This window comes from Equus caballus, chromosome 16, assembly GCF_041296265.1.
Source record: "Equus caballus isolate H_3958 breed thoroughbred chromosome 16, TB-T2T, whole genome shotgun sequence".
Classification (NCBI taxonomy): Eukaryota; Metazoa; Chordata; class Mammalia; order Perissodactyla; family Equidae; genus Equus; species Equus caballus.
In genome coordinates, this window is record NC_091699.1 from 20,283,204 (window position 1) to 20,307,747 (window position 24,544).

Sequence of the window (24,544 nt, forward strand, 5' to 3'; positions counted from 1 at the left end):
TCTTTGTTTTTCATGGAAAACAATCTAGTCCTCTACCACACAGTGCCAGTGGATGACAGCGGGATGTTACCACACTTCATTAGGCCAGCTAGCGCCTACTGTGCTATTGCTTTCCCATTTGCAGTGTTTCCTTGAATCATTACAGTCGCCTAAATATCATTCCTAAAACCTAGAATCATTCTCTTATGGCTAAAGTTTACCTCTTCCATCCTGACCACATTGCAAGATCTTCACTCTGGAAGTCACAGGGTTAACAGTGATAAAACAAGATAGCGAGAATCTCCTGCACCCTCCCTAACAAAAGCAAACTTCATGGGGTTTGACGTTTTGCAGGAAAATAAGAAACATTTCTCATATTTTATGCTGTGCTAATGAAGTCAGCTGATGAGAAACTTCACAGATATCCCCGTGTAATCAAAATGAATTCAATTTCCTGAAACAGTAAATAGTTATTACTGAACTCACTGCCTAATCTTTTTGTTGTATGTTTTCTGTTACAATGGAATTCTTACACTTGAAACATTTAAGCTGTTAAATCTAAACAAAAATGGAAGGGCTATGATTCTATATGTTGCTATCTTGGCAATAATGCCTCTTGTTGAGATTTTTCTGGTGCGTTTGGCAATTTGCCGCCTTCCGCAATTTAAGTTCCATGGTTTCACGTACGTAAAATATTTTTAATTGATCACTCATGCTTCTCTAGCCATATGTCTATCATTAGGGTGTGTGCACTTTCATATGACAATTCACTGTTCCCATTTGGCAATTCAGTATCTTTAATTGTGCCTATCAACCACGTAAAACATCATAACCCATTGAGAGTCTACAAAGAGTAACATGTGTCTTCTAAACTCCGAGCTACAAAGCACCCTGTTTGAAGACATCTGAAGTTTCCCTACAGTTCACTCCTACCGGCACAATGTCTTCCAGAACAACTAGAATCAGTGAATTCAATTCCTGAAAGCTTGCATCACTTTTAGGTTTTTCGACGAGTAAATTATACCCCTGACTTTATTGAAAAGATTCACAGTCACGACTAGAAATGGCTAGAAATGACAAATGAAATAAGAGAGACATATATTGTCAAATATGCATTACAACAAGGTTCATCTATAAAACAACAGCAATTATTCCCGCCTTTTATAGTCCTCAAGAATAAATTTATAGGAACTTAATGTTTTAACCTGTTGTATGGGGAACTGTGTTTGTTTTAAGAACAAAATAACTATTACCTCCATAGGTTTGGAGGACGCACATCATTCCCCATAAAAAGTTCAATGATTATCAACTTACCAGCATACATTTGGAGAACTGTTTTTCTTCTTCTCTCTATTGCATTTCACTACCCTAACTCATATTTTACCATTCCCTTGGCCCAGGGATAGATAGAAGCAATAAAATGAAAATCAAGTTGGTTTCACAGACAGTAAATATGAATTATGAATTTGAAACATACAGATGGAAACATACTATGCTCATTGAGCATATATTTTAGAAGAACTTCCTCTAAGACATTTTATGACTAACACCATAATCTGGAACTGTTCACTTGTGCTTGGTTTTAGAATTCTTCGTGCTTTCATGAGATATTCACTTTTTTTTTTTTTAAACACAGTCCAAACTTATAGCTTCTGAGTCAAACAATTTAGGTAAAAGACACATTTTTAGTTAGGAAACCAGCCAAATCCTTTATATTATTATACAAAGAACAGAAGTTACAATAAAAAAATCAGATTCAACTAATTTCTAGAAACATAAATTTGTAGATTTGTAGACATTCCTGTTTCAATCCTTGTTTTCCCCATTTAGGGCACGAAGTCCCTGAATATTTGAGACTTCTCCAAAGTAACATGGCATTAGGCTGGACCCCCAATGTCTTAACTTCTCATCAAGCTACAGCTGTGTTCTGTCCTGTAGAGTGTTCCACTTAGGACTCTAGGTCCCAGTTCTGGTTTGAGCTGTCCCAACATGTCAGAGCCGCCTTCATCAAGTGAAAGAAACCACATCTTATTAAGATCAACGTATCAGGATTCCCCAATTTGCATATACACAAAACGATAGCCAGATGGGGTGAGTATGGAAGTCAGATGTATACGAATCATGTCTAGAACAACACCTTAGCATTGCCTAATTTGCATGCATGTCAGACCTACAGCTAGACATATATTAACTTCATTAAGAATCAACGCATTAGGGCTGACTAATTTACAGAGTCATAAAAACTTATAACTATATTGGGGGAGCATGTACACTAACCATATCTAGGATTAACATATTAGGGCCCACTAAGTTTGAAAACTGAACTTTCACAGCTTGCTGACACGTGCTTTCCTACCTACTGTTCCTCCTTCTGCTGGAAAGTTGAGTCTCGGGGATCACTCTGCATCACTTGACGTGATTAATGTACATCTAGCTGTAGGGAGCCTGGGGTGGAATGATAACTAAATCTCTCTTGAAGTCACCCATCTGGTTTCCTTTCTTTCTTTCTTTATATATATATATATATATATATATATATATATATATATATACATACACACACACACACACACACATATGTGCAATTGGGCAACTCTAATATGCTGTATAGCTCATATACTAGATCCAGTCCACAGACACAGCCTACATAGCCACTAAGAAGAGAGAGAGAGCTAGTAACGACCATCCTTGTCCTGGAGGATAAGGAACTGTGGCCCTCTTTTCCTATCTCAAAGAAATACGTGTGTAAATACAGAGAGTGGGAAATGAATGAACATGAAAGTTTAATTTAGGTAGATTAGATAATTTTATACTGGAAAAGCTCTTACTACATTGAATAATTCTATGATAAATTAACTTCAGAAGGCTAACTTTGGTTGGCTTCCACTGGAATAAATGTAGCACAGTTCACTGCTGCTTTTAGACTTCTATAGCATGGATGCCTATTAATCCAGGATTTCTCTACTCTTGGGAATACCATTCTGCATATATAGAACTTCTCACTCTACACAATCAAGTTGGTTTCAATATTTACAAAAATGAACACATTTTTGAAACGTGGTGTGGTGTGAATTTTCACTTACCTTTTCCGCTGACTGCGCAGTGCCAAAAAAAATTGGAATGAAGGCAAGCCATACTATACATGTTGTGTACATAGTGAATCCAATGGGCTTAGCTTCATTAAAATTCTCTGGGACACCCCGAGTCTTGATGGCATACACAGTACATGTGACCATGAGAAGAATGCTATATCCCAAGGAGCAAATGATTTGGAGATCTGTAATGTCACATTTGAGAACACCCCTGGCCTGCTCAGGGTTCATTGTCTTATGTTCATCATAGTCTATGATGATGTTGGGTGGATCGACACCAAACCAAATGAAAACACCTAGAAGCTGAACTGATATTAAACTGGAGGTGATTGCCAGCTGTGATGTTGGACTTATGAGTCTGGGAGCTGTTACTGATTTCTTGCCCTGTTCAAATATGCGATAAATCCGATTGGTTTTTGTCAAGAGGGCTGCATAACTGATGCACATGCCCAAGCCCAAGAAAACTCTCCGGAAAGAACACACTGCCACATCAGGTTTGGCTATCATCAGGAAAGTGATGATGTAGCAAAGAAAGATGCCTGTCAATAAAACATAACTCAGTTCCCGCCCCGATGCCCGGACGATGGGTGTGTCGTTGTAGCGGATGAAAGTCGCCATAACAAAGATGGTGGCAATGATCCCCAACATTGCTAGGAAGACAGGGATAACTGCCCAGGGGGAATGCCACTCCAGTTTGATGATGGGGATATCCTGGCAGCCAGTTCGGTTTTCATTGGGCCGCTGATCATAGGGACAATGCTGGCACGTCATCTCATCAAACTGGTACTGGTAGCCATCGCAAGGCTCACAGGTCCAGCAGCAAGGAGTTCCCTTTTGCGTCTTCTTTCTTTGGCCAGGCTTGCATGGCAGTGTACACACTGAGGCCGGGATCTCCCGGAGTCCTTTACCCCACTGCATGTCCTCTATCTGCAGCATAAGAAATAAGAAGGTACAAACAAGAAGATTACTCAAGAGAAAAGAAAAAGAACAATAACAACAAACAGTAATCATAGCAGTGTTTGACATTGGACCAGGTTAAGTAACTTACCCCCAGCTAGTAGGAGCTACAACCAAGATCTGACTCCCCACCATTTCACTGTGGCGTCTTTCCTCCTCATCACTGTAGACTGTATTCCCCACATGCCTGATTCTAAGAATTCCCTGTGGCAACTCCTCAAAATACAGATTCTCTATTCCCACCCTAGACCCTAGACAAGAATACCTTGAAAAAGAGCCTTTGGTTCCATATTTTTAACAAGTGCCCAGAGGACTCTTAAGATTAGCTAAATTACGAAATACTGACATGCTCTCTACTACCTTCTCCTGGATAATAAGTGCAAATGTACCAAGTCAAGTTAAAAACAAAGAAAAATCTTAAGTATATGAAAAGCTCCATTCATCTCCTTTATTAGGCATTTTTTGAAAAATTGTTTTAAAGTTATTTTGGATGATATTGCAGTGCTGACCATCTTCCCTGAAATTCTGTAGTTGTCACTGCCATGTTTATTGAGAAATTTTGAAGCAAAGTGAACTATTCTACTATTTATCACAGAGGCGCAATAAGGTTCATTACTGAAGGCTTCAATTGTTGTAGTGTACATCCTAAGAGATCAGCAAGCATTTGATAAGAAAATAAGATGGTCTGGAAACCTCTAAAGATGGGCCATTACCTATCTGGTGATGACATTTAAGCTAAAACACTATATCCTAGAGAAGGATGAAAGTGTTTTTGCTTAATTAGAATATTGGTTTTGTGGAGGTGAATTCATAATTAACAGTGTTGTGAGAAATCCTGGTATTAGAAACAAAGAAAAACTTTATTATTGGGCTGAAATCTCGTGGTAGTGAATCTCTCTCATCTTTGCTGGCACAGCATCTATTCTTCCTCTTTCTGGGTATTGGGTCCTCAGACTTTTTTTCTGTGTTCTTTCTGTGGGATAGAACTTACACTGAAGCTCCGGGGGTTGCACACATGACCCAGGCTTGGTCAATCAGCATATTGCAGTCGTTCTCAAGCTTGAGTGTGCATCAGAGTCACTTGGAAGGCTTGTACTACCCAGTACGCTGGGCCCTACTCTCAGATTTTCTGATTCACCGGGTCTGGGATGGGACCTGAAAATATGTACTGTATTTCTAACACAATCTCAGGTAATATTGCTGGGGATTCTCTAGGCACCACACTTTGTCAACCACTGGTACATTCCAACCTCCTAGCCACAGAGATTGGGTCATGGGTGGGATCATTATGAAATAGTATGGAATTTAATTTCATGACTTTTATTGAGTTTACACAGAATAAAAATCTTTGTTTTTGTTGGATTTGCAGTTTCCAGATGTAAGGACGCTGGTGCTCACGGCCACTAAAAGGAAGGAGTTTATCAGAGAAAGAAGCCAACATAAAGGAAAGCAAAGAGGAGTATTGAAGAGAAAGATTACTGATGAGCCTGTTTGAGCTCCTAGATATGGCTATGCCTGAAGCAAGAATTCCCTAGGCTGTGCTATTATGTAAACCAGTAAATTCTGCTATGCTGAAATACTTTGAATTGTATTTCTACTACTTGCAACCAAGAGTCCTGAAAAATATATGTCCTAAATGAATAATTTCAGGATCTACGCGATGCAAAAGATATACTTAGCAAATTAATTTACAAAATAAATTCCAGTGATCAAATTTGGCTGATATTCCCCATACCTAGTTAGTTGAATTTTTAATACACTTGAATTAAAAAATAAGTCAGAAAGATACTAGACAGTCCAATACTTTTTCATATGTATAATTTTAAGAGATAGTGGAAATAAAACTAATTTATTGCTCATTGAAATGTCAGTGCTGTGTTAAAACAGGATGCAATGTACAGCAGGGTGTGATACTTCCATCAAAACTCGAACGAGTACTACATTCAATATCTAAATCAAATGTAGTTGACTCTGAAAAAAGATTGGCTCAGGGATTAAACTTCATAAAATATCCCAACCTTCTAATAGTTTAATTTAAACTTTAACCCAAGACCCAAGAATCTTAAGACGACTCTTGTGAACTCACTTGCCTGAGCACGAAACCCAAGTCAGCACCAATAAATCTAACTAAATATGAAATATGATCATTTCTTTCTCAACATCATCGTTTTTGTGGCAGTTAAGTCACTGGCAGCCATCCCAAAGCCATAAAATTAAGGAAATAATTTGTAACAAGAGAGAAAAAGATATGCATTAACTTTATAAATGTCAAATTTCCAGAAGTAGGAACCTAAAAAATTGCCATTGTTAATACAAATGTTTCCAAATGTCCAATTAAAAGGTCCTACTCATGGTTAGTAAGAAAGATTAACAACAACAACAAAAACCATAAATAAATTTCATTAGCCAAACTTGTGATTACCTGATTCCAACACTAGTGGATACTAACATGCCATATGATTAAACTTGATCTATAAATGTAGGGCTCACACAAATATAAAATAAAATTATTATTATATGTAATATTTTATAGCCAACTTCAAATGTTGCCAGCTCACTATTTTTTTTCCCTTGGAATAAAACAAAATGCCCAGCAATGCTGAAGAGCTTCTTTTCCTCAGCTTATCCAAGTATGTACAAGAGCCGTAACTACAAACATTACCTTGACTGATTACTTAATTTGTTTTCAATTTTCATTTAACGTAGATTTCAACTCAATTTAATTGTATATATTAGACCAACAAAGTCGCCTCTTGGTCCAAATGAACAAAAGTCTAATTTACTTGCTTTGCCAACAAAAATCATTATTGAAAATATAATCTGTGTTCTATGAAGCTACCAACTGCCTTTTAAAAGCTCTAATAAGTGACAAGTTTGTTAAAGTGACACATATGATTTGTGTATATCTATATCCATCGAGGTAAACTTAGTGCCTTGTTTCATAAGAAGAAACAGCTGCAAATGCCCATGGGCACACATTTACAAGAGAATAATAATTGAGGGCTATGAAAAATCAACAGTAATGTTAATTTACTTTGCCAGAAGGCTAGTAGGAAGGCAAATTTCAAGTTTATTCTGAACTCTGCAATAAATCTGTATTTCAGTTAGCTAGAAAGCCAAAGTTGAGGTACAGAAAGATTAGGGACAAGGCCAGGATGTTAACATCATCTTCTTTAGAAGATATAGTTCTAAATTCCCTGCCAGGGATGCATTTTCCTCCTGGATGCCCAAAGTTTATGGTTACTGGATACAGGATCTGCTCAGTAGCAGGGTCGTGGGGAAGGGCGATTGAGACCCCTGCTCTTGGGAAGAGAACAGAATTTATAGCTAGTACCATCAATTAATACCACGCATGGCACACAGATTATGTGGATAGGCGAACCAACGTTTCAGGAAAGAGAAAATTATGCAGTCATGGCCAATGAAAGCAAAAATAAGCCCGTGGTCGAGTCCTAGGAAAGTGTTCTTCATTCTCAAAAAAAGAGACACAAAGAAGGGATATGTTCTCTTCAGTCTTCGAAATTTGATGTATGCAAACACAATGTATGGAGTTGCAACAGTCATTTTGCAACCATAAAGAGACAAGCCTAAGGAACAAAGCCAGTATGCTGAGGATAGCAAAAAAAAAAAAGACAGATAAAAATAATTTGTTTCTTTAATGGCATAATTATGTCACCAAATTAACCAACACTAGTACCACTTTACCCCTGAATTTCAAAAAAAGAAGATAAACTCTCCTTACTGGTTAACCAGGTCTTTGTGGGTAGTCTACTACTTGCAGTCAAACATCTGACTAGCACATTCTTTCTTGCTTCTGCATCTGGTGTGTGCAGACCTTCTGAGTCTGTTAGACAATTAGCCAGTAATTCAATTTCTTACATGGACAGTAGTTTGCTCTGAAGGAAAGGGGACTTTCAAATCACGCATGATCAGAAACACTTGGCTTTGTCTCCTGAAAATGCTCAGGAAAAAGGGTGGTAAAGTCCTGAACTCAGAAAGTCAGCTGTGACTCCATTGCCTCTGGCTCAGAAAAAACAATGAAAAAGCACCTGTCAGCCACAGTTCTCTAGCACAAGTGTCTGGCAAAGAAAACTTGGGGTCTGGTTCCAGCAGCAGAGAGAACTACTCCACAGGGAATGTGCAGACCTTATAATTACTAGAATTTTAAAATAAAACCAAATTAGTTGCTGACCTACTGCCAAATGCAGACATCAAACAGAGATAGAATTTTTATAAACACTGGTGCATCCATTTTTATCTAGATCTGTTCTTGCTCCACACGGAAATTTGCTATCTGAAAGAGAATTTTGTCACTCCAGGGATAATTTCTTTGGTGAAATTCTATTTGCATATTTCCAAAGCTTACTCTGTAAACCAAGCTGGCTGGTGCTTTCATTGCATAATTCTCTGCAATACTATTTTTACTTATTAAAATCTTAATAGAATGAGCTAATTTAAAAAGAACTTTCTAATTAAAACACCATTTGTTCATTAAAATACGTTTGTCCTGTCTGATTTATGGAAAAAGCTTTTTAGGAAAAATACACAGGAATATTGAATTTTTAGTCCTAGAAAAGAGCCAGGTTTCGGTTCTGGTGTGTGTGTGGGGGTAAGGTGGAGTGGCTAGCAAGAGCCTCACGTGGAATTCTGTACCATCTCTATGCTTAAAAAAGACTAGCTCCTATTTTTAAAGCTGAGGCAGCATGATTAGACTATGAAACAGAATTTGGGGACTGCTATATTACAATAAAAACACACATTAATTCAGATTCTACTTATTCAAAATTTGTAATTATAGAAATCATCCTTTTTTATGTACTCTAGGAAAAAAGTGTCATACACAGAACTATTAGGATTGGCTTTTAACTAAGGTAGGTCCTGGGCGTTCGTGGAGGGGTTCAGAGCTTCATCTCACTACAAAGCCTCCGGAGGTCCAACATGTGGACAACTTTGCACAGTTACTGAGACTTTGTTTTGAATTAAGCCAGTGGTTCCCAACTTGTCTGCACGTTTGAATCACTTGAGCATCTTCTAAAAATTCCAAGTAGACATCAGTGTGTTGACAGCTCCCCAGATGCCTTACAGACGAGTTTGGGAACCATTGAACTAAGCTCTCTGAAGGGCTGGGACCTAGAAGATCTGTGTGCTGTTTAGAGAACCCAGTGACTCCAGATTTCCTTCTCTGGGCTTCTATTCTTGACCTTGTGAGGCACTGCCTCTCATTAAAAGTCTGAATCAAAGGCTCAGTTATAGTCTCTTATGCTTTAATGGGAAAGCATGAAGCTGTAGTAGAATTACAAATCAGGAAGCTCTCTGGATTTGTTTCATAACGTCATTGACCAAATAACAGAAAATGCCGACAGAGGCCAAGCGTAGGAAGTAAACGGATGAAGTGGGTGGGAGTAAGAACCATCTCCGCCCCCAAAACAACCAAGTCTAAAGGAGCACATTAAATTATACATCCACATATGTTAACTTGTACATCGACAACAGATTTCATAAGAGCACTGCCTAAATGACCTGCATTTACTGTTTCAGTGCTTGCATTTCCCTCAAACATAAGGGCCAATAGGAGGGTTCTCGTTTTAAATTTACCTAATGAAAAGTTCCCAGACTAACTGAACAGTTTGCCTCTAGAGTAAATCTAGGTTTCTCTTTCTTTATGAAACTTGTCTACACTTCTAACTAAAGGGTTGCCTTTACTCAGTTTTAGAACTTCAATTTATTTTTCCAGATGAATCAGAAAAAAGTCCTCTGTGGAATCTCCAATTTTTTACAATGTTGATGCCTTTTGAAAAGTACCATATACTCAGGTGGCCATACTATGCACAAGTGCTGACACTAGTTAGCTGTCTCTTTCTGAAACAATGCTGCCACTAGAGGAGCCATCTCCTCACAATTAGCATGCTAACTACAAAAAAATCTCTTATTTATTCCCCCTCTGGGGACACAGTTCCCTAAAAGCTTTACAGTCAAAGATTAGATATTTAATCTTGTTCTAAATACTAAATGCATTTGAAAGTAGTTTTTTAAAGCCTGGATTTAAGAATAATTTATAATGTAAACATATTCACAAGGATGTCTCAAAATAACGTCAAATTAAACTTGTCCAAAACTGAATTCATGATCCGCACCAGGGATTGGCAAACTATGGCCCGTGAGCCAAATCCTGCCCACCGAATGGTTTTGTCAATAAATAAAGTTTTATTGGAACATTGCTCATTCAACTACATGTCATCTATGGCCAATCTTAGGCTACAATGGCAGAACTGAGTAGTTGTGAATGCAGGGCCCACAAAGCCTAAACTATTTACTATCCAGCACTTTACAGAAAATCTTGACCAACTCAGGTGCAAAGAAAAGAGAAGGACAAAGCTCTAGTGCATGGCAGGCTTCTCTCTCCATAAACCAGAAGTTGTGTCATCTTTGACACATTCCTTTCCCTTTGCCCCCCACATCTAAGTTATCAACAACTCCTATCTCTTGCAATCAGGTAGGTTAATTATTTCATCCCACAAAGTATATTTACTAAGTAAGCTTACTGTGTAATAGACTCTATTTTAATTGCCAGGAACAAAAGATGAGTGTCTTAGAGAGAGGAAGCCTCTTTTCTCAACTTTGAGACCACACCTGCTCTGCAAGTGCTTCCTATCAAGTGTCTTCACCTCCCTTTCCTACTGGCCTTTTCCTAATCCCATTATCTGCACCATAGCCAGACAGACCCTTTAGCATGGAGATCTAATTTTGTCACCTTTTTGCTTAATCTCTCTGATGACTTCTGCTTGCTCTTAGACCTCCCAGATGCTCCTGCATCGTCTGCAGGAATGCACATCAACTGGCTTCACTCTCCTGGCTTCGAGTTCCATGAAGCTTCCTGTCCCTCAGTGGCTTTTGTACTACACTATGCTGCCCAACAGCTCTTCAGTTCACTAGCCCCTTGCTCAGGAAGTCCCTATCCCAATGGATTAGGTCATCATTTTAGAAAATCTCAAAGAGCCCTCTATAAAAAACTTAACACAATTTGTAATTATGCGAATATATGATTTCATTGAAGTCTGTCTCCTAACTGACGTGTAAGCTCCATGAGACCAGAGCTTCGGTCTGCTTCATTCACGGTTGCAAACTTATTATCTGGGAGGGGGCTCGAGAGCATTGTCAGATTGAATAGGTGAACAACAGCATGAAGAAAAGAAAAACCTGACCCCTCCTCTAGAAGTGTCTTTTCCCCAGCCAAAATTTCAGCTTAACAATAATTACACTTGATGAAAGAATCCATAATGACTTACGTGTCTCATCTGTTTTCCAGTCATTTAATACATATCTATAGAATAAAAGTTAACCCCTGAAATGTCCTTGGCATTTTCTTGAGAGGAGAAAGGGAATTAAATATGAAGCACTGAATTGCCAGGTAGAGGGAAAATGAACACAATTAACACACCATGGAGAGGGAGAAAAACAAGTCATGTGCAATCTGTATCCAGGGACAAAAGTTGATTTCAATAGGTCCCTGACTATTCTCTGAACACTCTACTTTTTCCATTGGTCAGCTTAGTTACAGTGCTAAATAGAGCATGAGCTAGGAACTGAGACTTTCCTGGATTTACAGACTGGCTTCATCACCTCCAGACCACATGACCAAAAGCAAGTAGACAATCCAAGTGCCAGCTTCCTAAGCTTATTTGTTATGAAGACTAAATGAAATAACATGTGTCAGGAACTAGCATGGTGCCTGAGACATCGTAGCTCCCTAATAATTATTAGGTTTGGGTTTTTTTTTGAGGAAGATTAGCCCTGAGCTAACATCTGCTGCCAATCCTCCTCTTTTTGCTGAGGAAGACTGGCCCTGAGTTAACATCTGTGCCATCTTCCTCTACTTTATATGCGGGACGCCTACCACAGCATGGCTTGCCAAGCGGTGCCATGTCCACTCCCGGGATCCCAACTGGCAAACCCTGGGCCGCCGAAGCAGAACGTGTGAACTTAACCGCTGTGCACTAGGCCAGCCCCATAATTATTAGTTTTTATTAGAATATTTTATGGTTCCAAAGATCAACTTAATCTATGCAAAGAACTTTAAGACGGCCATTCTTGGTCCTTCTGTCTCTCTTGAGGTCTGATTCTTCCAGCCAAATATCACCAGCAATCAATTCCATAGTGGCATTTTAGACTCTATCATCTAAAACTGAACGTGTCACCTTCCGTCCTTTTCTCTAGACCTCCCTACACACCCTCACATACCAAAGGAGTTGATAACATCAGCATTGGGTGGCCCGCCTGATGGCTGAGTGGTTAAGTTCTCATCCTCTGCTGCAGGTGGCCCAGTGTTTTGTTGGTTTGAATCCTGGGTGAGGACATGGTACCGCTCATCAAGCCGTGCTGAGGCGGGATATCCCACATGCCACAACTAGAAGGACTCACAACTAAGAATATACAGCTATGTACTGGGGGGCTTTGAGGAGAAAAAGGAAAAAAAAGAAAATCTTTAAAAAAGAAAATAACATCAGCATTGGGCTCCGGTGGATACGGACACAAATCTTAGCAGAGTGACCTTGGCCAAATCATCTAAGCTCTCTGAAGCTTAATTTTTTAATCTATGCAGTGAAGACAGTAATGACTACCTCCTAGACTTACTGAGATAATCAGTGCATGGGAAGCACATTGCTGGCACATAGTCAAAGCTTAATGAGTTACGTCTACTGAAATTACTATTAGTCACTACAGTGTCATCTCTGACACCCCTCTCCACTTTGCTCCCCTCCAAAAATAACAAAGTTTGTCCCAATCTTCTTCCATAAACCCCTTTTCTCTTTGTCCCCAAAGACATTGATCTATTAAAGTTATCATTCCTGTGTCTTCTTGATAGCTGTCTCTGATTTTAGGTCTTCCCTTTCATTTCTTATCCTTTTACTGTTTTATTTCTCTTCGTCGTGGTTACTATCTGAAATTAAACATCTGGATGTTTGCTTCTTGATCCATCATCTTCCTCCACTTCGGGAGATCACATCCACTTTGTTTCCTTCTGTTCACCCCTATGCTTGGAAGATTCACTCACAGTGGCCAATGTCTTGGAGTTGACAGAGTGCCTTGCTGGCGAGTGTGGCTCTACTTTACTCTGGCTTAAAATCCACTGCCTACTTGACACAGTGCAGATACCTCATTTTAGCATTGAAGTCACTCCAAAGCAGACTCCAGCCTCATCTACCTCCACACCCCAAATACCCTTCGCTCTTCTAGCTAATGGCCCTGTTTATGCTTCCCCTTAATAGTCTGCAATCCCCTATTTGCATTATTTCCTTTACCCTTGTCCTTTTAGCTGTCGTGCTTTTCCCCTAATTCTTCAACAACTAGCTCAACAGCCCCAAATCTTCCCCAATGCCTCCAAGGCATAAATGCCCTTGCCCTCTGTTGAAATCTCTTAGCATTTTATCTGTACGATTCTCCTACCTCTTCTACTTATCCTTTGAAAACTGGGGCCACTATGTATTTTTTTAAACCCCTCAGAGCCTAAAAGATGGAATGGAACCTGAGCGGATTCTATCCCAAGAAAGAACTCCTGGGATCAGGAGGTAAAGGGATAAAATCCTTAGGAGAAAAATGTCTTCTTTTAGTGCCCCTGAACGCCCTTCATTCCTCCTTTTTGTGTGAGCCTCCCAAGGCTGACCTGCTTTAAATATGACAAACTATACAAGCAAGAACAATGCAAGTCCTCAGATGACTGCTACTAAATCTCCTTTTCTAAGCAGCTCAGCCATTCATCGCAGGTTTTCACACTCAGACAACCTGCAAATTGCTTTTCTCCCACTCACCTCGGGTCAGTGGCGCTCTCTGCCAGGTAAGCGAGGAAGAATGCCGATCAGTCAGGTTACGACGAGACAAAAGGGCTTTTGATTTTATTTCTGGTTTTTTTCCCCTCTTTTCCCTCCTTTCCATTTTTTTAAGCTTCTGAATCTCTTGCTTCCCTTTTCTGAACTAAAGGGTAGAAACTGTTTGTATACAGATCATTTAGGATAGTTACCCACATTTCATTCTGATGAATACTAGCCCTGCAATATGGTCTTTGGAATGTAGGAAACCACACTATTCAGTATCGCCATGCAGGGGAGCCATGATGCATATTTGTTGATTGAAGATCCTGAGAAGTTTTGCTATTTAGAAGAGACTGTGCCTTGATTTAAGCCAGTGCTTTCCAATTCAGTGGAGTACAGAACGAATCATTCTTTCCCCTCCTGTAACATCTGTTACCTCAACATCCTGCAGAATATGTATCCCTCCAATAACACTGTGGAAAACAGTGTCATGATGGGTTAACTAATACTCTGATTAGGATTCTAGCACTGCCTTTCAGATCTTGTCCCTGTTAGGGCTAGTGTAACCTGTGGGGTCATGGAAAGTCCCAGAACATGAACTGGGTTGTCAACTCTCAGAAGACTAGCTGGATCATCTTGGTCTTCTGTGGGGCTTGATTTCCTCACCAGCAAAATGGAGTTATAGGAGAATCAAATATGATTGTACATACAAGAGTGTTTTAAAGAAAGTATTTTAATATTTAATTAAAATAAGTATTTTTATTTCTGTCTTCTAATGTTTTCATGATAAGAAGAACAAACTATTGTTTCATGCAGCTTTTAGTTTTCTCTTGCTCACTGCCTCCACGCCTTTGTCTGTGCAGCCCCTGCTGACTGTCACATCGTCTCCCTGACTCAGGTTAGCAAGACTGAGCCAAATGCGTCCTCCTTGTGAACACATGGCCAGTCAAACTAAAAAGCCAACCTGCATATTATGGGGAAGTGGGTTACTGCTCGCTACAAACTGAGCATGCCAATAATATTGTTGTTAAAGCACGTCCTGTCCAACGATGAATTGGACAATCATCTCTTTAAGAGACATCTCCACGTTAATCTGGGGAAACAACGCAAATAGTTGGGATTTCAGGCTCCATTGCCAGCTCAGGGGATATGGGAGTGACGTATTTGGCAAGTGGCCTTTTGATAGCCTTCATACCGCATCTAAGTAAGTAGCCACTTACTGTCACTGAATTCTGTCCCATGTCTAAGGAGGTCTGCAGAAGGCTGTAGAGATGTATGTGCACTGATGTTTATCCCCACATGTATATATAAAAACATTCAGTTAGACTGCTTAAGAAATGGAGTCTACTGTCTCACAAATTTATACGTCCACAGAGCTAAGAGAGAAGCGGCCTCTAAACTAGACAGCACGTGCTAGGGGGGACTGAAAGTTTGTGTCCCCCTCCCAAATTCCTATGTTGAAGCCTAATGCCAATTGTGATGGAATTAGGAGGTGGGGCCTTTGGGAAGGGATTCGGTCATAAGAGTGGAGCCCTCGTGAATGGGGTTAACGCCCTTATACAGGGATCCCCGAGAGTTCCCTTACCAGTTAGGACACAGTGAGAAAATGGCCCTCTGTGAACCAGGCTGCAGGCCTCACCGGACGCCCAATCTGTCAGCTCCTTGACTTCGGACTTAGGCGCCTCCAGAACTGTGAGAAATCAGTTTCTGTTGTTGTGGGCCACCCGGTCTCTGGTATTTGGTTCTAACAGCCTGAATGGACTGAGACAGCATACTTGCTTATTTTTATATCGAGAAGCTGGGTTATCTAAGGAAAGTGAGACAAATGAAGTGTTTCTTTGATTCAGCTTATCTTTTCAGGACTGCTGGAAGACTCAACGGGTATGAAAGTACTTTTTCATCACGAGAAGTGCGCACATGAAAATAGAGACTATGCTGTCCAGGAAGAATCTTTCCTGCCAAGATTTTGAAGTAGACGCAGGTGGTCCCTATACCATCCTCCTGACATCCTCTTGTATTTCTCTTGTCTCATAATTCAAAGGCCATTTACTGAGCAGTTCCTGTGTTCCATGCACTACATTAAGCAACGACAATAAGATGGGAGAAACCACAATTTCCTCTCCCTCTATGGGATTTTGGTGTCATGGTAGAAATTTGCATGTAAATCTCACTAAAATCCAATATAATTCAAAATACAGTTGTGGCCCATTGGTCCTTAAGCTGCCTTTGCTAGGATATTGGAGCAGAGACTCTGAAGATAAATATAAGTTCTTTAGTGGGGCAGGTGGGGAAAAAGCAGTCACGAAGAGCGAGCAGTTTGAGAAAACATAAGAAAGCATGAAAGCACTGCCTTCAGGGATGGTGATGAAGATGAGGGGATGTAAGCAGTTTAAGTCAAGCGCAAGCAAGGAAGAAAGAGGATAATGTTAGAGACACAGTGAGGCACCGGACCATGGAAATTCAGTTGGCTCACTTTGGTTCAACAACTATTTCCAGGCCACTCAGTATGCACCAAGTGATGTTCATTAGGAGACAACTGCTAAACAAGTTGGATATGACTTCCAACCTCAAGGAGCTTAGAGTTGGCGAGGCAGCCAAAGCAACAACAATACAACAAATGAATAAAGTACATATTGTAAGAAGTATTAAGTAGGAAATAAATAATGTGTGAATGCAAAATAACATGGGGGCAACTCTTTTAAATAGAAGGCAAGAGAGGCTGAAGAGGTGATTTTTAAGCTGTGATCTGAAAAGTGAGGACATAGCATGGGAAGTAACAGGGCAGGTGCAAAGGCCCTGAGGCAGGGAAGATTTGGCAGGGAAGTCTTAGAACAGTGCTTCTCAAACTTGAATGTGCAAACAAATCCCCCGGGGAATCTTGTGAAAAGATAGATTCTGATTCAGTCAGCTTTGGGGGAGCTTGAGAGTCTTCATTTTTAACAAGCTCCCAGGGGATGGTGCAGGTCTGGAGATCACACTTTAACAGCAAAGTGTTAGAGGAAGAAAAGTCAGAGAGTGTGTCCAGAGTTTAGTGGTGAGGGTAACACCACTCTACATGACAGTGAAGAGGAAGAACGAGCTCACCTCAGGACTGTCACATGGCCCGTTGTGAAGGATATGGTTAGAAGCAGGTTTTCAATTCATTCTCTTCCTTTATGGGGTGCGGGAAGGGGAGGGTGAATGTGGGAGCATCTTCCAGAAACAAAGAAGAACAGTTGCTTGGTCCAATTTCCTTTTACTAGCAACAGACCTCCTGGCAACCAAATGGTATATGCTAGCTTGAGGCTTCTTATCTGTGGAAGTGGAATGTTTTTAGCAGGATACAATTTGTTTGTCTGGGATTGTTATGGTCAACAAACCTGGAGTGTATCAATTTACAGGGTATGATTCCCTGGAAAACATCATGTAAGCTGTCTATCTATCTACGTTTAAAATAATGATGTTTCATGACCAAAACAACTCTCTTTTTTGTATGTAGACACAGACATTGCTCACAGACCTAATTTATTACCCTGGGCCAAAGTGTGACCTGAGGCAGGCAGGCCCCGGGGAGTGGTATTGATACTTCCAGACCGTTCCCTGCTTTGTCTGTGTCTCACAATTATTTGTAACTCTGGAAACAGGAGTAAAGTTTGCCACTGGGTGTTATGGCCTAAATAGTGTCCTCCCCAAATTCATATATTGAAGGCCTGACCCATCAATGTGACTGTATTTGGTGATAGGGCCTTAAAGGAGATTTTTAAGATTAAATGAGCTCATAAGGGCAAGGCCCTAATCCGATAGGACAGGTGTCCTTATGAGAGTGAGGAGTCACCAGGAGTGTGCACACACAGAGGAGAGGCCACGTGAGGACACAGCAAGAAGGCAGCCATCTACAAGCCAGGAGGTGAGGCCTCACCAGAAACCAACCCTGATGGCATCTTGATGTTAGACTGCCAGCCTCCATAGCTGTGAGGAAATAAATGTCTATTGTTGATGCTACCCCATCTGTGGTGTTCCGTTAGTCAGCCTGGGCTAACTAAAACATTGGATCAGGTCACCAACTTGTGCAAATCAGATTTGACAATGTAATCCTTTGTGTTCACTCACCTTTGCAGAGGAGAGCGAACTAATCCAGTGGAGTGGCTGATGGCTTAAAGTTGGGTCCTCTGGCCAGGATACGCTGGGAGCTTTTGAAATATATTTAATTTGAGGGCCCACCCAGAGGGGCTCTGGTTTAATTGGCCAGAGATGGGGCCCAGACATCAGTATATTGTAAAAACTCCCCATATGATTCTTACGTGCAGCCAGAGGTTTGGAACAGTTTGTTAAATTATGTTTTGAAAGATGCTTCTGGGGACCGTGGAAGCCGGGATAGTGTGTAAGACGTCTGTGAACAAATGCTGGGCACAAACTTTGGGTTTTGTCCTTCTCCAGCCCTGAGAGGTGACAAATAAGAAGCAAAGGCCCCTTTTCCTTCAAACCTGAAAGTGCTCCCCCATCGGAGCTTCTGACTTGATCTCGGATGAGAAATCAAGCAGCTCTGTAAGGGCCCCACAGCTAAACCATGGCCTGAGCCCCAGGCCCCGCAGCAATTGCCCATTTTAATGAAAAAAGTAACCGTTCGCATATATGCTTTATCGAAACGCACTCTCCAGCCTTTCTTGCCAACCTGCACATTTCTATAATAAGCCATTTGTTCAGAGCTCAATTATTTCATGATGTTTGATTAAACAAAATCAGCACCAAAATCATTCTATTACGGTTAACTGACATCCTCTCCCAGGAAAATTAACCAGTTTTCTGGGCACGCTTTTAATAACAAGCTTCCCAGCTTGCAATGGCCATAGTTGAACACAATTCTTGAGGACTGCTCTGAAGATAGAATACAACCTTACAGATTGCTTTTGCAAAACAGTTACCATGTCAACAGATCAAATAATTATTCAGCCTTGTAGACAGTACTACAATATTCATAAGACTTAGCAGCTAGGATTCAACTATTAAAGCCTTGTAATTAGTTTCTTAATCCAGGGCTTGAAAATGATAATAGTTTAATGCCAGGACTGTGTCAATAACATTTAGGCAACACAATCCAGAGAAAAATATCAACCCCTAATTTTCTTATTACATATAAGAGATGAAAATGAAATTAGCTTAGGCCTGGGTCACAAAAATAAGCCTTTCCTAGCATAATAACGCATATTTACTATTATTACTATTATCGTTATTATTATTTTGTTCTCTTCCCTCTCACAGGGATAATTGTGCAGGAATTGTGGAATTCTCTGAAGGCCCAGAAGCACTACATCAATGCTGGGGGTCTTTCGTTTTTTTTCCTTCTTGAATACCAGGTCAGTATTTTTACTAACAAAACCTCTTCAGACCTAAAACTTAGCCACAAAATGCTTTATTTAGCTACAACCAATAAAAAAAGGCTTTTCCTCTTCAATAGGAGAATTATTATCATTGAGCAGCCACTCTGTGCCAGGTATTAAGACATACTGTCACTAATCCTTGTTAAAAACCGCACAAGGTAAGAATTAGTGCGTGCTCTTCGTGAACGAGGGAACTCAGGCTCAGGTATTAAGTGTTTGAGTCTATAATCTTTCTATTTACATCTTGGGGCTTTCAGGCCACAAAAACAACGGACTTCAAAGTATCTTCTGAAAATTCAAGAAGTGCATAATCACATCCCATGAAAAGTTAGCTTTGTTTTGATTCTTGCCGATAACTTCCGTGGAGGCAAATGCCATTACCAGTTTCTAAAGCATGTTTTAATGGATTTGTGAAAACATCTTCACTAACTGCATAGCTTATATTAATTGTCACGTGTCTGTGTGTGTGTTTGTGTGTTTTCCAGAAGAGACAAGATGAAAAAAAAAAAAAAGCTCCAAGGGGTTCAAAACGTCAATCATTAAATTTTTATCCTGTTTATTTCTACAGATTGGTCCCCTCCTCCTCCAACTCTATGACCCTCTGAGGTTATGCTCAGATATAAAAAAGAGCTGTTTTATTTGGAAATGACAGACTTAAGGGAACAAAAAGGAGCTTTGCCTATGTATGCCCTTGTTCAGTTTTTTTTTTTTTTTTTTTTTTGCTAGGAAAGATTCACTGAGCTAACATCTGTTGTCAATCTTCCTCTTTTTTTACCCCCCAAAGCCCCAGTACATAGTTGTGTATTCTAGTTGTAAGTCCTTCTAGTTCTTCTGTGTGAGCTGCTGCCACAGTGTGGCTACTGACAGATGAGTGGTGTGGTTCCATGCCTGGGAACCCAATCTGGGTCACCAAAGTGGAGCATGCTGAACTTTAACCAGTAGGCCATCAGGACTGGCTCAGAATTCTTTTTTATAATTCTAACTGTAAATTATTTTAAGATTGTTAATGAACGTAAGTCTTTTACTATTACCAAGTACATTTAATTTGATTTTCAGTTACTGTTTCATGGGCAAACTTAGGTTTCTAAAGACATCAAAGAGTTCCAGTAGCTGTAATATGTCTTTACACACCCTCTTGCTTCACCCTCTCTCCTTTTCCTCCAACTCCATTTGATGACTCTATCATCCCATAGAGGCCAGGCCACATCTGTCCCTCTGCGTATCCTTGACGCTGGCCAAAGTGAATCTCTTTCTCTGACTCAGTTCAGAGTTTCTCATCTCCAGAAGGCACAGAGCAATCTCAAGGCTCATCCTCTATAGGCCCAGGGCATCTCATTTAAACCTCCACTGTGGAATTATAACCAGTATCTCCCCAAAAGAAATTTCCTGAGGGCTGGAGTCCCATGCTGTCCCTCACAAAACCAACATAAAGTGGGTACAGAGAAAATATTTTGTGTTGAAAAGCTTCCAGTTGATTTGGTTTTGATAGAAACTGAGACCAAACACATATTTTGCTAATCATTAGTTGTGTGTTCTCAGGCCAGTCACTAAATCTTTCAGAACCTTTTGCCAATTCGATCAGTGTGGACATGTGTGCCTTAGAAGGTTACTAGAAAAATGAACCAAGATAAATTGAAAGTACCGAATACATAGGAGGTGATGAATACATGGTAATTTATTTTCCTTTTCTTTCTTCCTTATTACATTTTTTAAATGACAAATATTGCCATTCTAACTATAATTTTAAATTAATATTAATTACAAAATATAACCTCAAACTTCGAAACTACTTCATCATCTTTGTCCTAAGATCCGGCACTGTCTTTGGGAATGGCATGACTATCCGCAGTTTAGGAAATCAGAATCCTTGGAGAGTCTCTCTCAACACTTCCTCCTTCCTTCTCATCTTCTGTAATCCATCACCAAGTCCCGTCCATTTTAACTTCGAAGAGCCTATCATGCAGGTGGTACATAGTCACCTACATTTCTCATTCTTTACTTTTATCCCGCAGAGATTGAGCTCTCTTCATTTCTCATGAAACCCTAGAGCCTTAGAAGAACCTTCACTCTGGTCAACACACATCCGCTCATCTCCACCCTCCAGATACAGTGATCTTCTCAAAAGTCAAATCTATTCTAGTCATATCATCCCTACTCTTCTCTGCTTAAAACCCTTAAATGGGTTTTCATTGCTCTGAAGTGAAAGACCATAACTCTCACTGTTGCCTTCAAGACCTGCTCTTTGGCCTCATCCCACGTCACGATCCCCTTAGCCTTCTTCAAAGGCTGACGCTTATCTGAGACCTTCGAGCAAATTCTGCTCCCTCTGATGGATTGCTTTTCTTCCCCTTGCCCAGGCTAGCTCCTGTTCCATCCTTCAGTCCTCAGCTCCCAGGTCACTTCTTCAAGGAAGCCATTCCTAATCTCCCATTTCAGTGAAATGAGACTGATAGCACAGTGGACTGAGAGCAACAGTCATTATCACAGATGCAGTTTGATATTGTATGCGAGAGAGCATTTGGTTATCATCTGTTCCCTCTACCAGTGGCAAGTTCAGTGAGCGCAGAGACAGTGTTCACCATTGCGTCCTTATCAGCTTGAACAATGGCTGGCATAAAATAGACAATCCATGAAGATCAGTCAAACGAATACCAAAACCATAACTAATTACAGTAGCATCGACTCGGTGCTCACTATACGCCAGGCACTCTGTTAGGCACTTCCCATGAAGTATTGCAACAGGTGTTTGTAACAAATATTATGCCTCTTGAACCCTACTTACTAGAGGCGAAAATAATTCAAACATAGAGTTTAATCTACGTTAATCATCTAAAATGCTGATTTTCATTCACACTTTTCACTTAGAAATTAATTTTTTTTAAGTTTAACAATGCCCTGGCCCATCATGCAAAGTGTGTCTTTTAAGTAGGTGGGTAGGGTGGGCTTCTGACTCCATAGTAGGACAGCTACACAGCGTAGGGATGGGAAAAGCACAGAAGGGAAAAGTTAGCAGACTAACGCCTTTAGGGGCTGCTACTTGCTCCACTGCGACGAGTAATGGTTCTGCTCCCTAACTGTAAGTGTCTGCCTTGAATATAAGTGCCTGTAAGTGAAAATATCTGCCAATTCAAGATTCCTACTGCCAAATGCGAGATATGGAATCCAGGCAGTCATAATAATGTTTTAATCTTCCATTAAAAGCTATCTAGAGTGTTAAGACTAAAAGGAACTCCGGAGAAAAGCTAGTTGAACACATCAATTGATAAGAGACAAAGGCAACACGGCTATTCGCAAAATTTGAGTTCAAGTTAAAACCATGCGTCTACTCCGTCAGAGTCCTGGTTAGGAGGCAGGCATGGGGGACCTGATATAACCAGGAAGGTAAGAAAGTGCCGGCTACTCCAACGCCGGTGAGCAAAGGTCCGGGTGAAATGACACACTGAGGCGGGCGTGGAGGGTGTGGTAACAAAGAGACCATAGTGTCTTCTGCCACACTGGTTTAAAATTCTAATTCTTTGAGGTCTTGCCTTATCATTACTAATGACAACCATGATAATAACTTAACTGTGCTGATGTACTTAGAATAAATCAGTCAGACCCTGCACTAAAGGTTATTTATGGAATGCATTGGTTATTCCATTTGATTTCTCACAACCACTCTATTACCGTCATCCACATTTTATAGCTGAGAAGAGTGAGCATAGAGAGACTGGGTCACTACACCTGAGGCCCCCAGCTGGCAAGTGGCGGAGCCAGCAGGAGACCCAGGCAGTCCGACCCCAGAACCTACATTCCTAACCAAAGTCACTTCCTGAGTGGTGCTGCCCCTAACCATCCTGTTGTTCACCACCGTCTCCCTTGTGGCAGAAGACAACTAAACAACTAAAGGCTCTTCTAGGCACCCAGCTGACCACCTGTCCAAGCCTCCCTCGTATTTACCCTACAAGCAGAAGTTGTGTGCACCGCTGGCAAACTGCCCATAAAATCTTCCCCTCCACTGTCCTGCCTTTTCGCTGCCTGCTGAATACAAAGAAGGGAAGAGGCCCTAAAAATGGCAGTACTGACTGATGGAAAGAGTCTAGGCCCTTGAAAGACAGAATGGAGCCCAAGACACCCTCCCATCCCCACACCAACCCCAGTCCCCACTGTCCAGCCACACCTCACTGTGACATAAGAGAGAAATAAACTTTTATTATGCTAGGCTGCTGAGGTTTGGGAGTGGGTTATTTAGCCCGATTAATTAGCCCAATTAATAGCACTGTGATTTATTTGTATGTTACTCATTTATTGCTGTCTTCTTTGCTCGATTGTAAGCTCCCTAAGGATAGTGACCAAGTCTATTTCATTCACCGCCATAGCTAGTGCGTAGCAAAAGCCCGTCCTGCAGCAAACACATGGTAATATTTTTCAAAAGAATATTGGGGAGTGAATGCAACTAAGTGATCAGGGATGCCTGGCCACAAAGTGCTTCCTCCCCCATTAAGACATGATTTTGTTGAATGAAATTTAGTTCAAGAACCAGGAAGACCAATATCTATCAGCTATTCTTCAATGAAAGCTTTAGGTTCAAAGATTATATATATTCTTCCCCAAGAGAAGCACTAGTATAGAATTAGAACACAGGACCAAAGTCTGTCCCTGGATATGGCAAGACTCTACCTTGCGCGGTTCACAGTAGCTTTGGGTGGAAGGTAAGGTCCTAGAAAGCTGCACTGAAGTATGAAGCCCTTGTCCCCACCCCGTGGGGTCACCCTCCTTTAGCCAAGTTCTGGAAAATAGCTTGAGAAGTTAATTTACCTTAGAAGCGGGTCTGTGGTCCCTTCTTGTTTTCATAGTCTCTGCAAAATATGATAAATGTATGAAAAGAAATCACCTCCTGCCTGAGAGCCTTCCATGGGCCACACACTGTGCTAATGTCATTCACCTTAAGCCCACATCAATCCTCTGAGGGAGGCAATAAAATAATCAAAAGAAGAGGGGGACCTGCTCCGTGGCTGAGTGGGTAAGTTCGTGTGCTCTGCTTTGGCAGCCCGGGGTTTGCCAGTTTGGATCCTGAGCACAGACGTACACACTGCTCACACTGCTCATCAAGCCATGCTACGGTGGCATCCCACATAGGAGAACTGGAATGACTTACAACTAGGATGTACAATTATGTACTGGGGCTTTGGGGAGAAAAAAAGAAGAGCAAGATTGGACACAGATGTTAGTTCAGGGCCAATCTTCCTCACCAAAAAATGAATTAAAAATAAAAAGAAGAAGAAGAAAGATATTAATTCTAGAGGCCAGCCTGGTGGCGTGGTGGTTGGGCTCATGTGCTCTGCTTCAGTGGCCCAGGGTTCACAGGTTTGGA

General features: G+C 40.7%; 1 protein-coding gene across 13 annotated transcripts in view; it reads right to left on the reverse strand.

The window, feature by feature from the left end:
* The window catches only part of GRM7 (glutamate metabotropic receptor 7), an 828,681-nt gene that overhangs the window by 168,840 nt on the left and 635,297 nt on the right, over nt 1–24,544 (reverse strand). For 11 of the 13 annotated variants that reach the window (XR_011427207.1, XR_011427209.1, XR_011427213.1 and 8 more), the window contains exon 8: nt 3,063–3,998. Coding sequence is in view for 3 of the 13 variants with exons in the window: in XM_014731447.3 (XP_014586933.2) it covers nt 3,063–3,998 (936 nt within the window). In the remaining 10 variants the exon portion in view is untranslated. Of the gene's footprint in view, nt 1–3,062; nt 3,999–23,988; nt 24,030–24,544 lie in introns of all 13 variants that reach the window. The other 2 variants (XR_011427215.1, XR_011427214.1) reach the window with 1 other exon arrangement.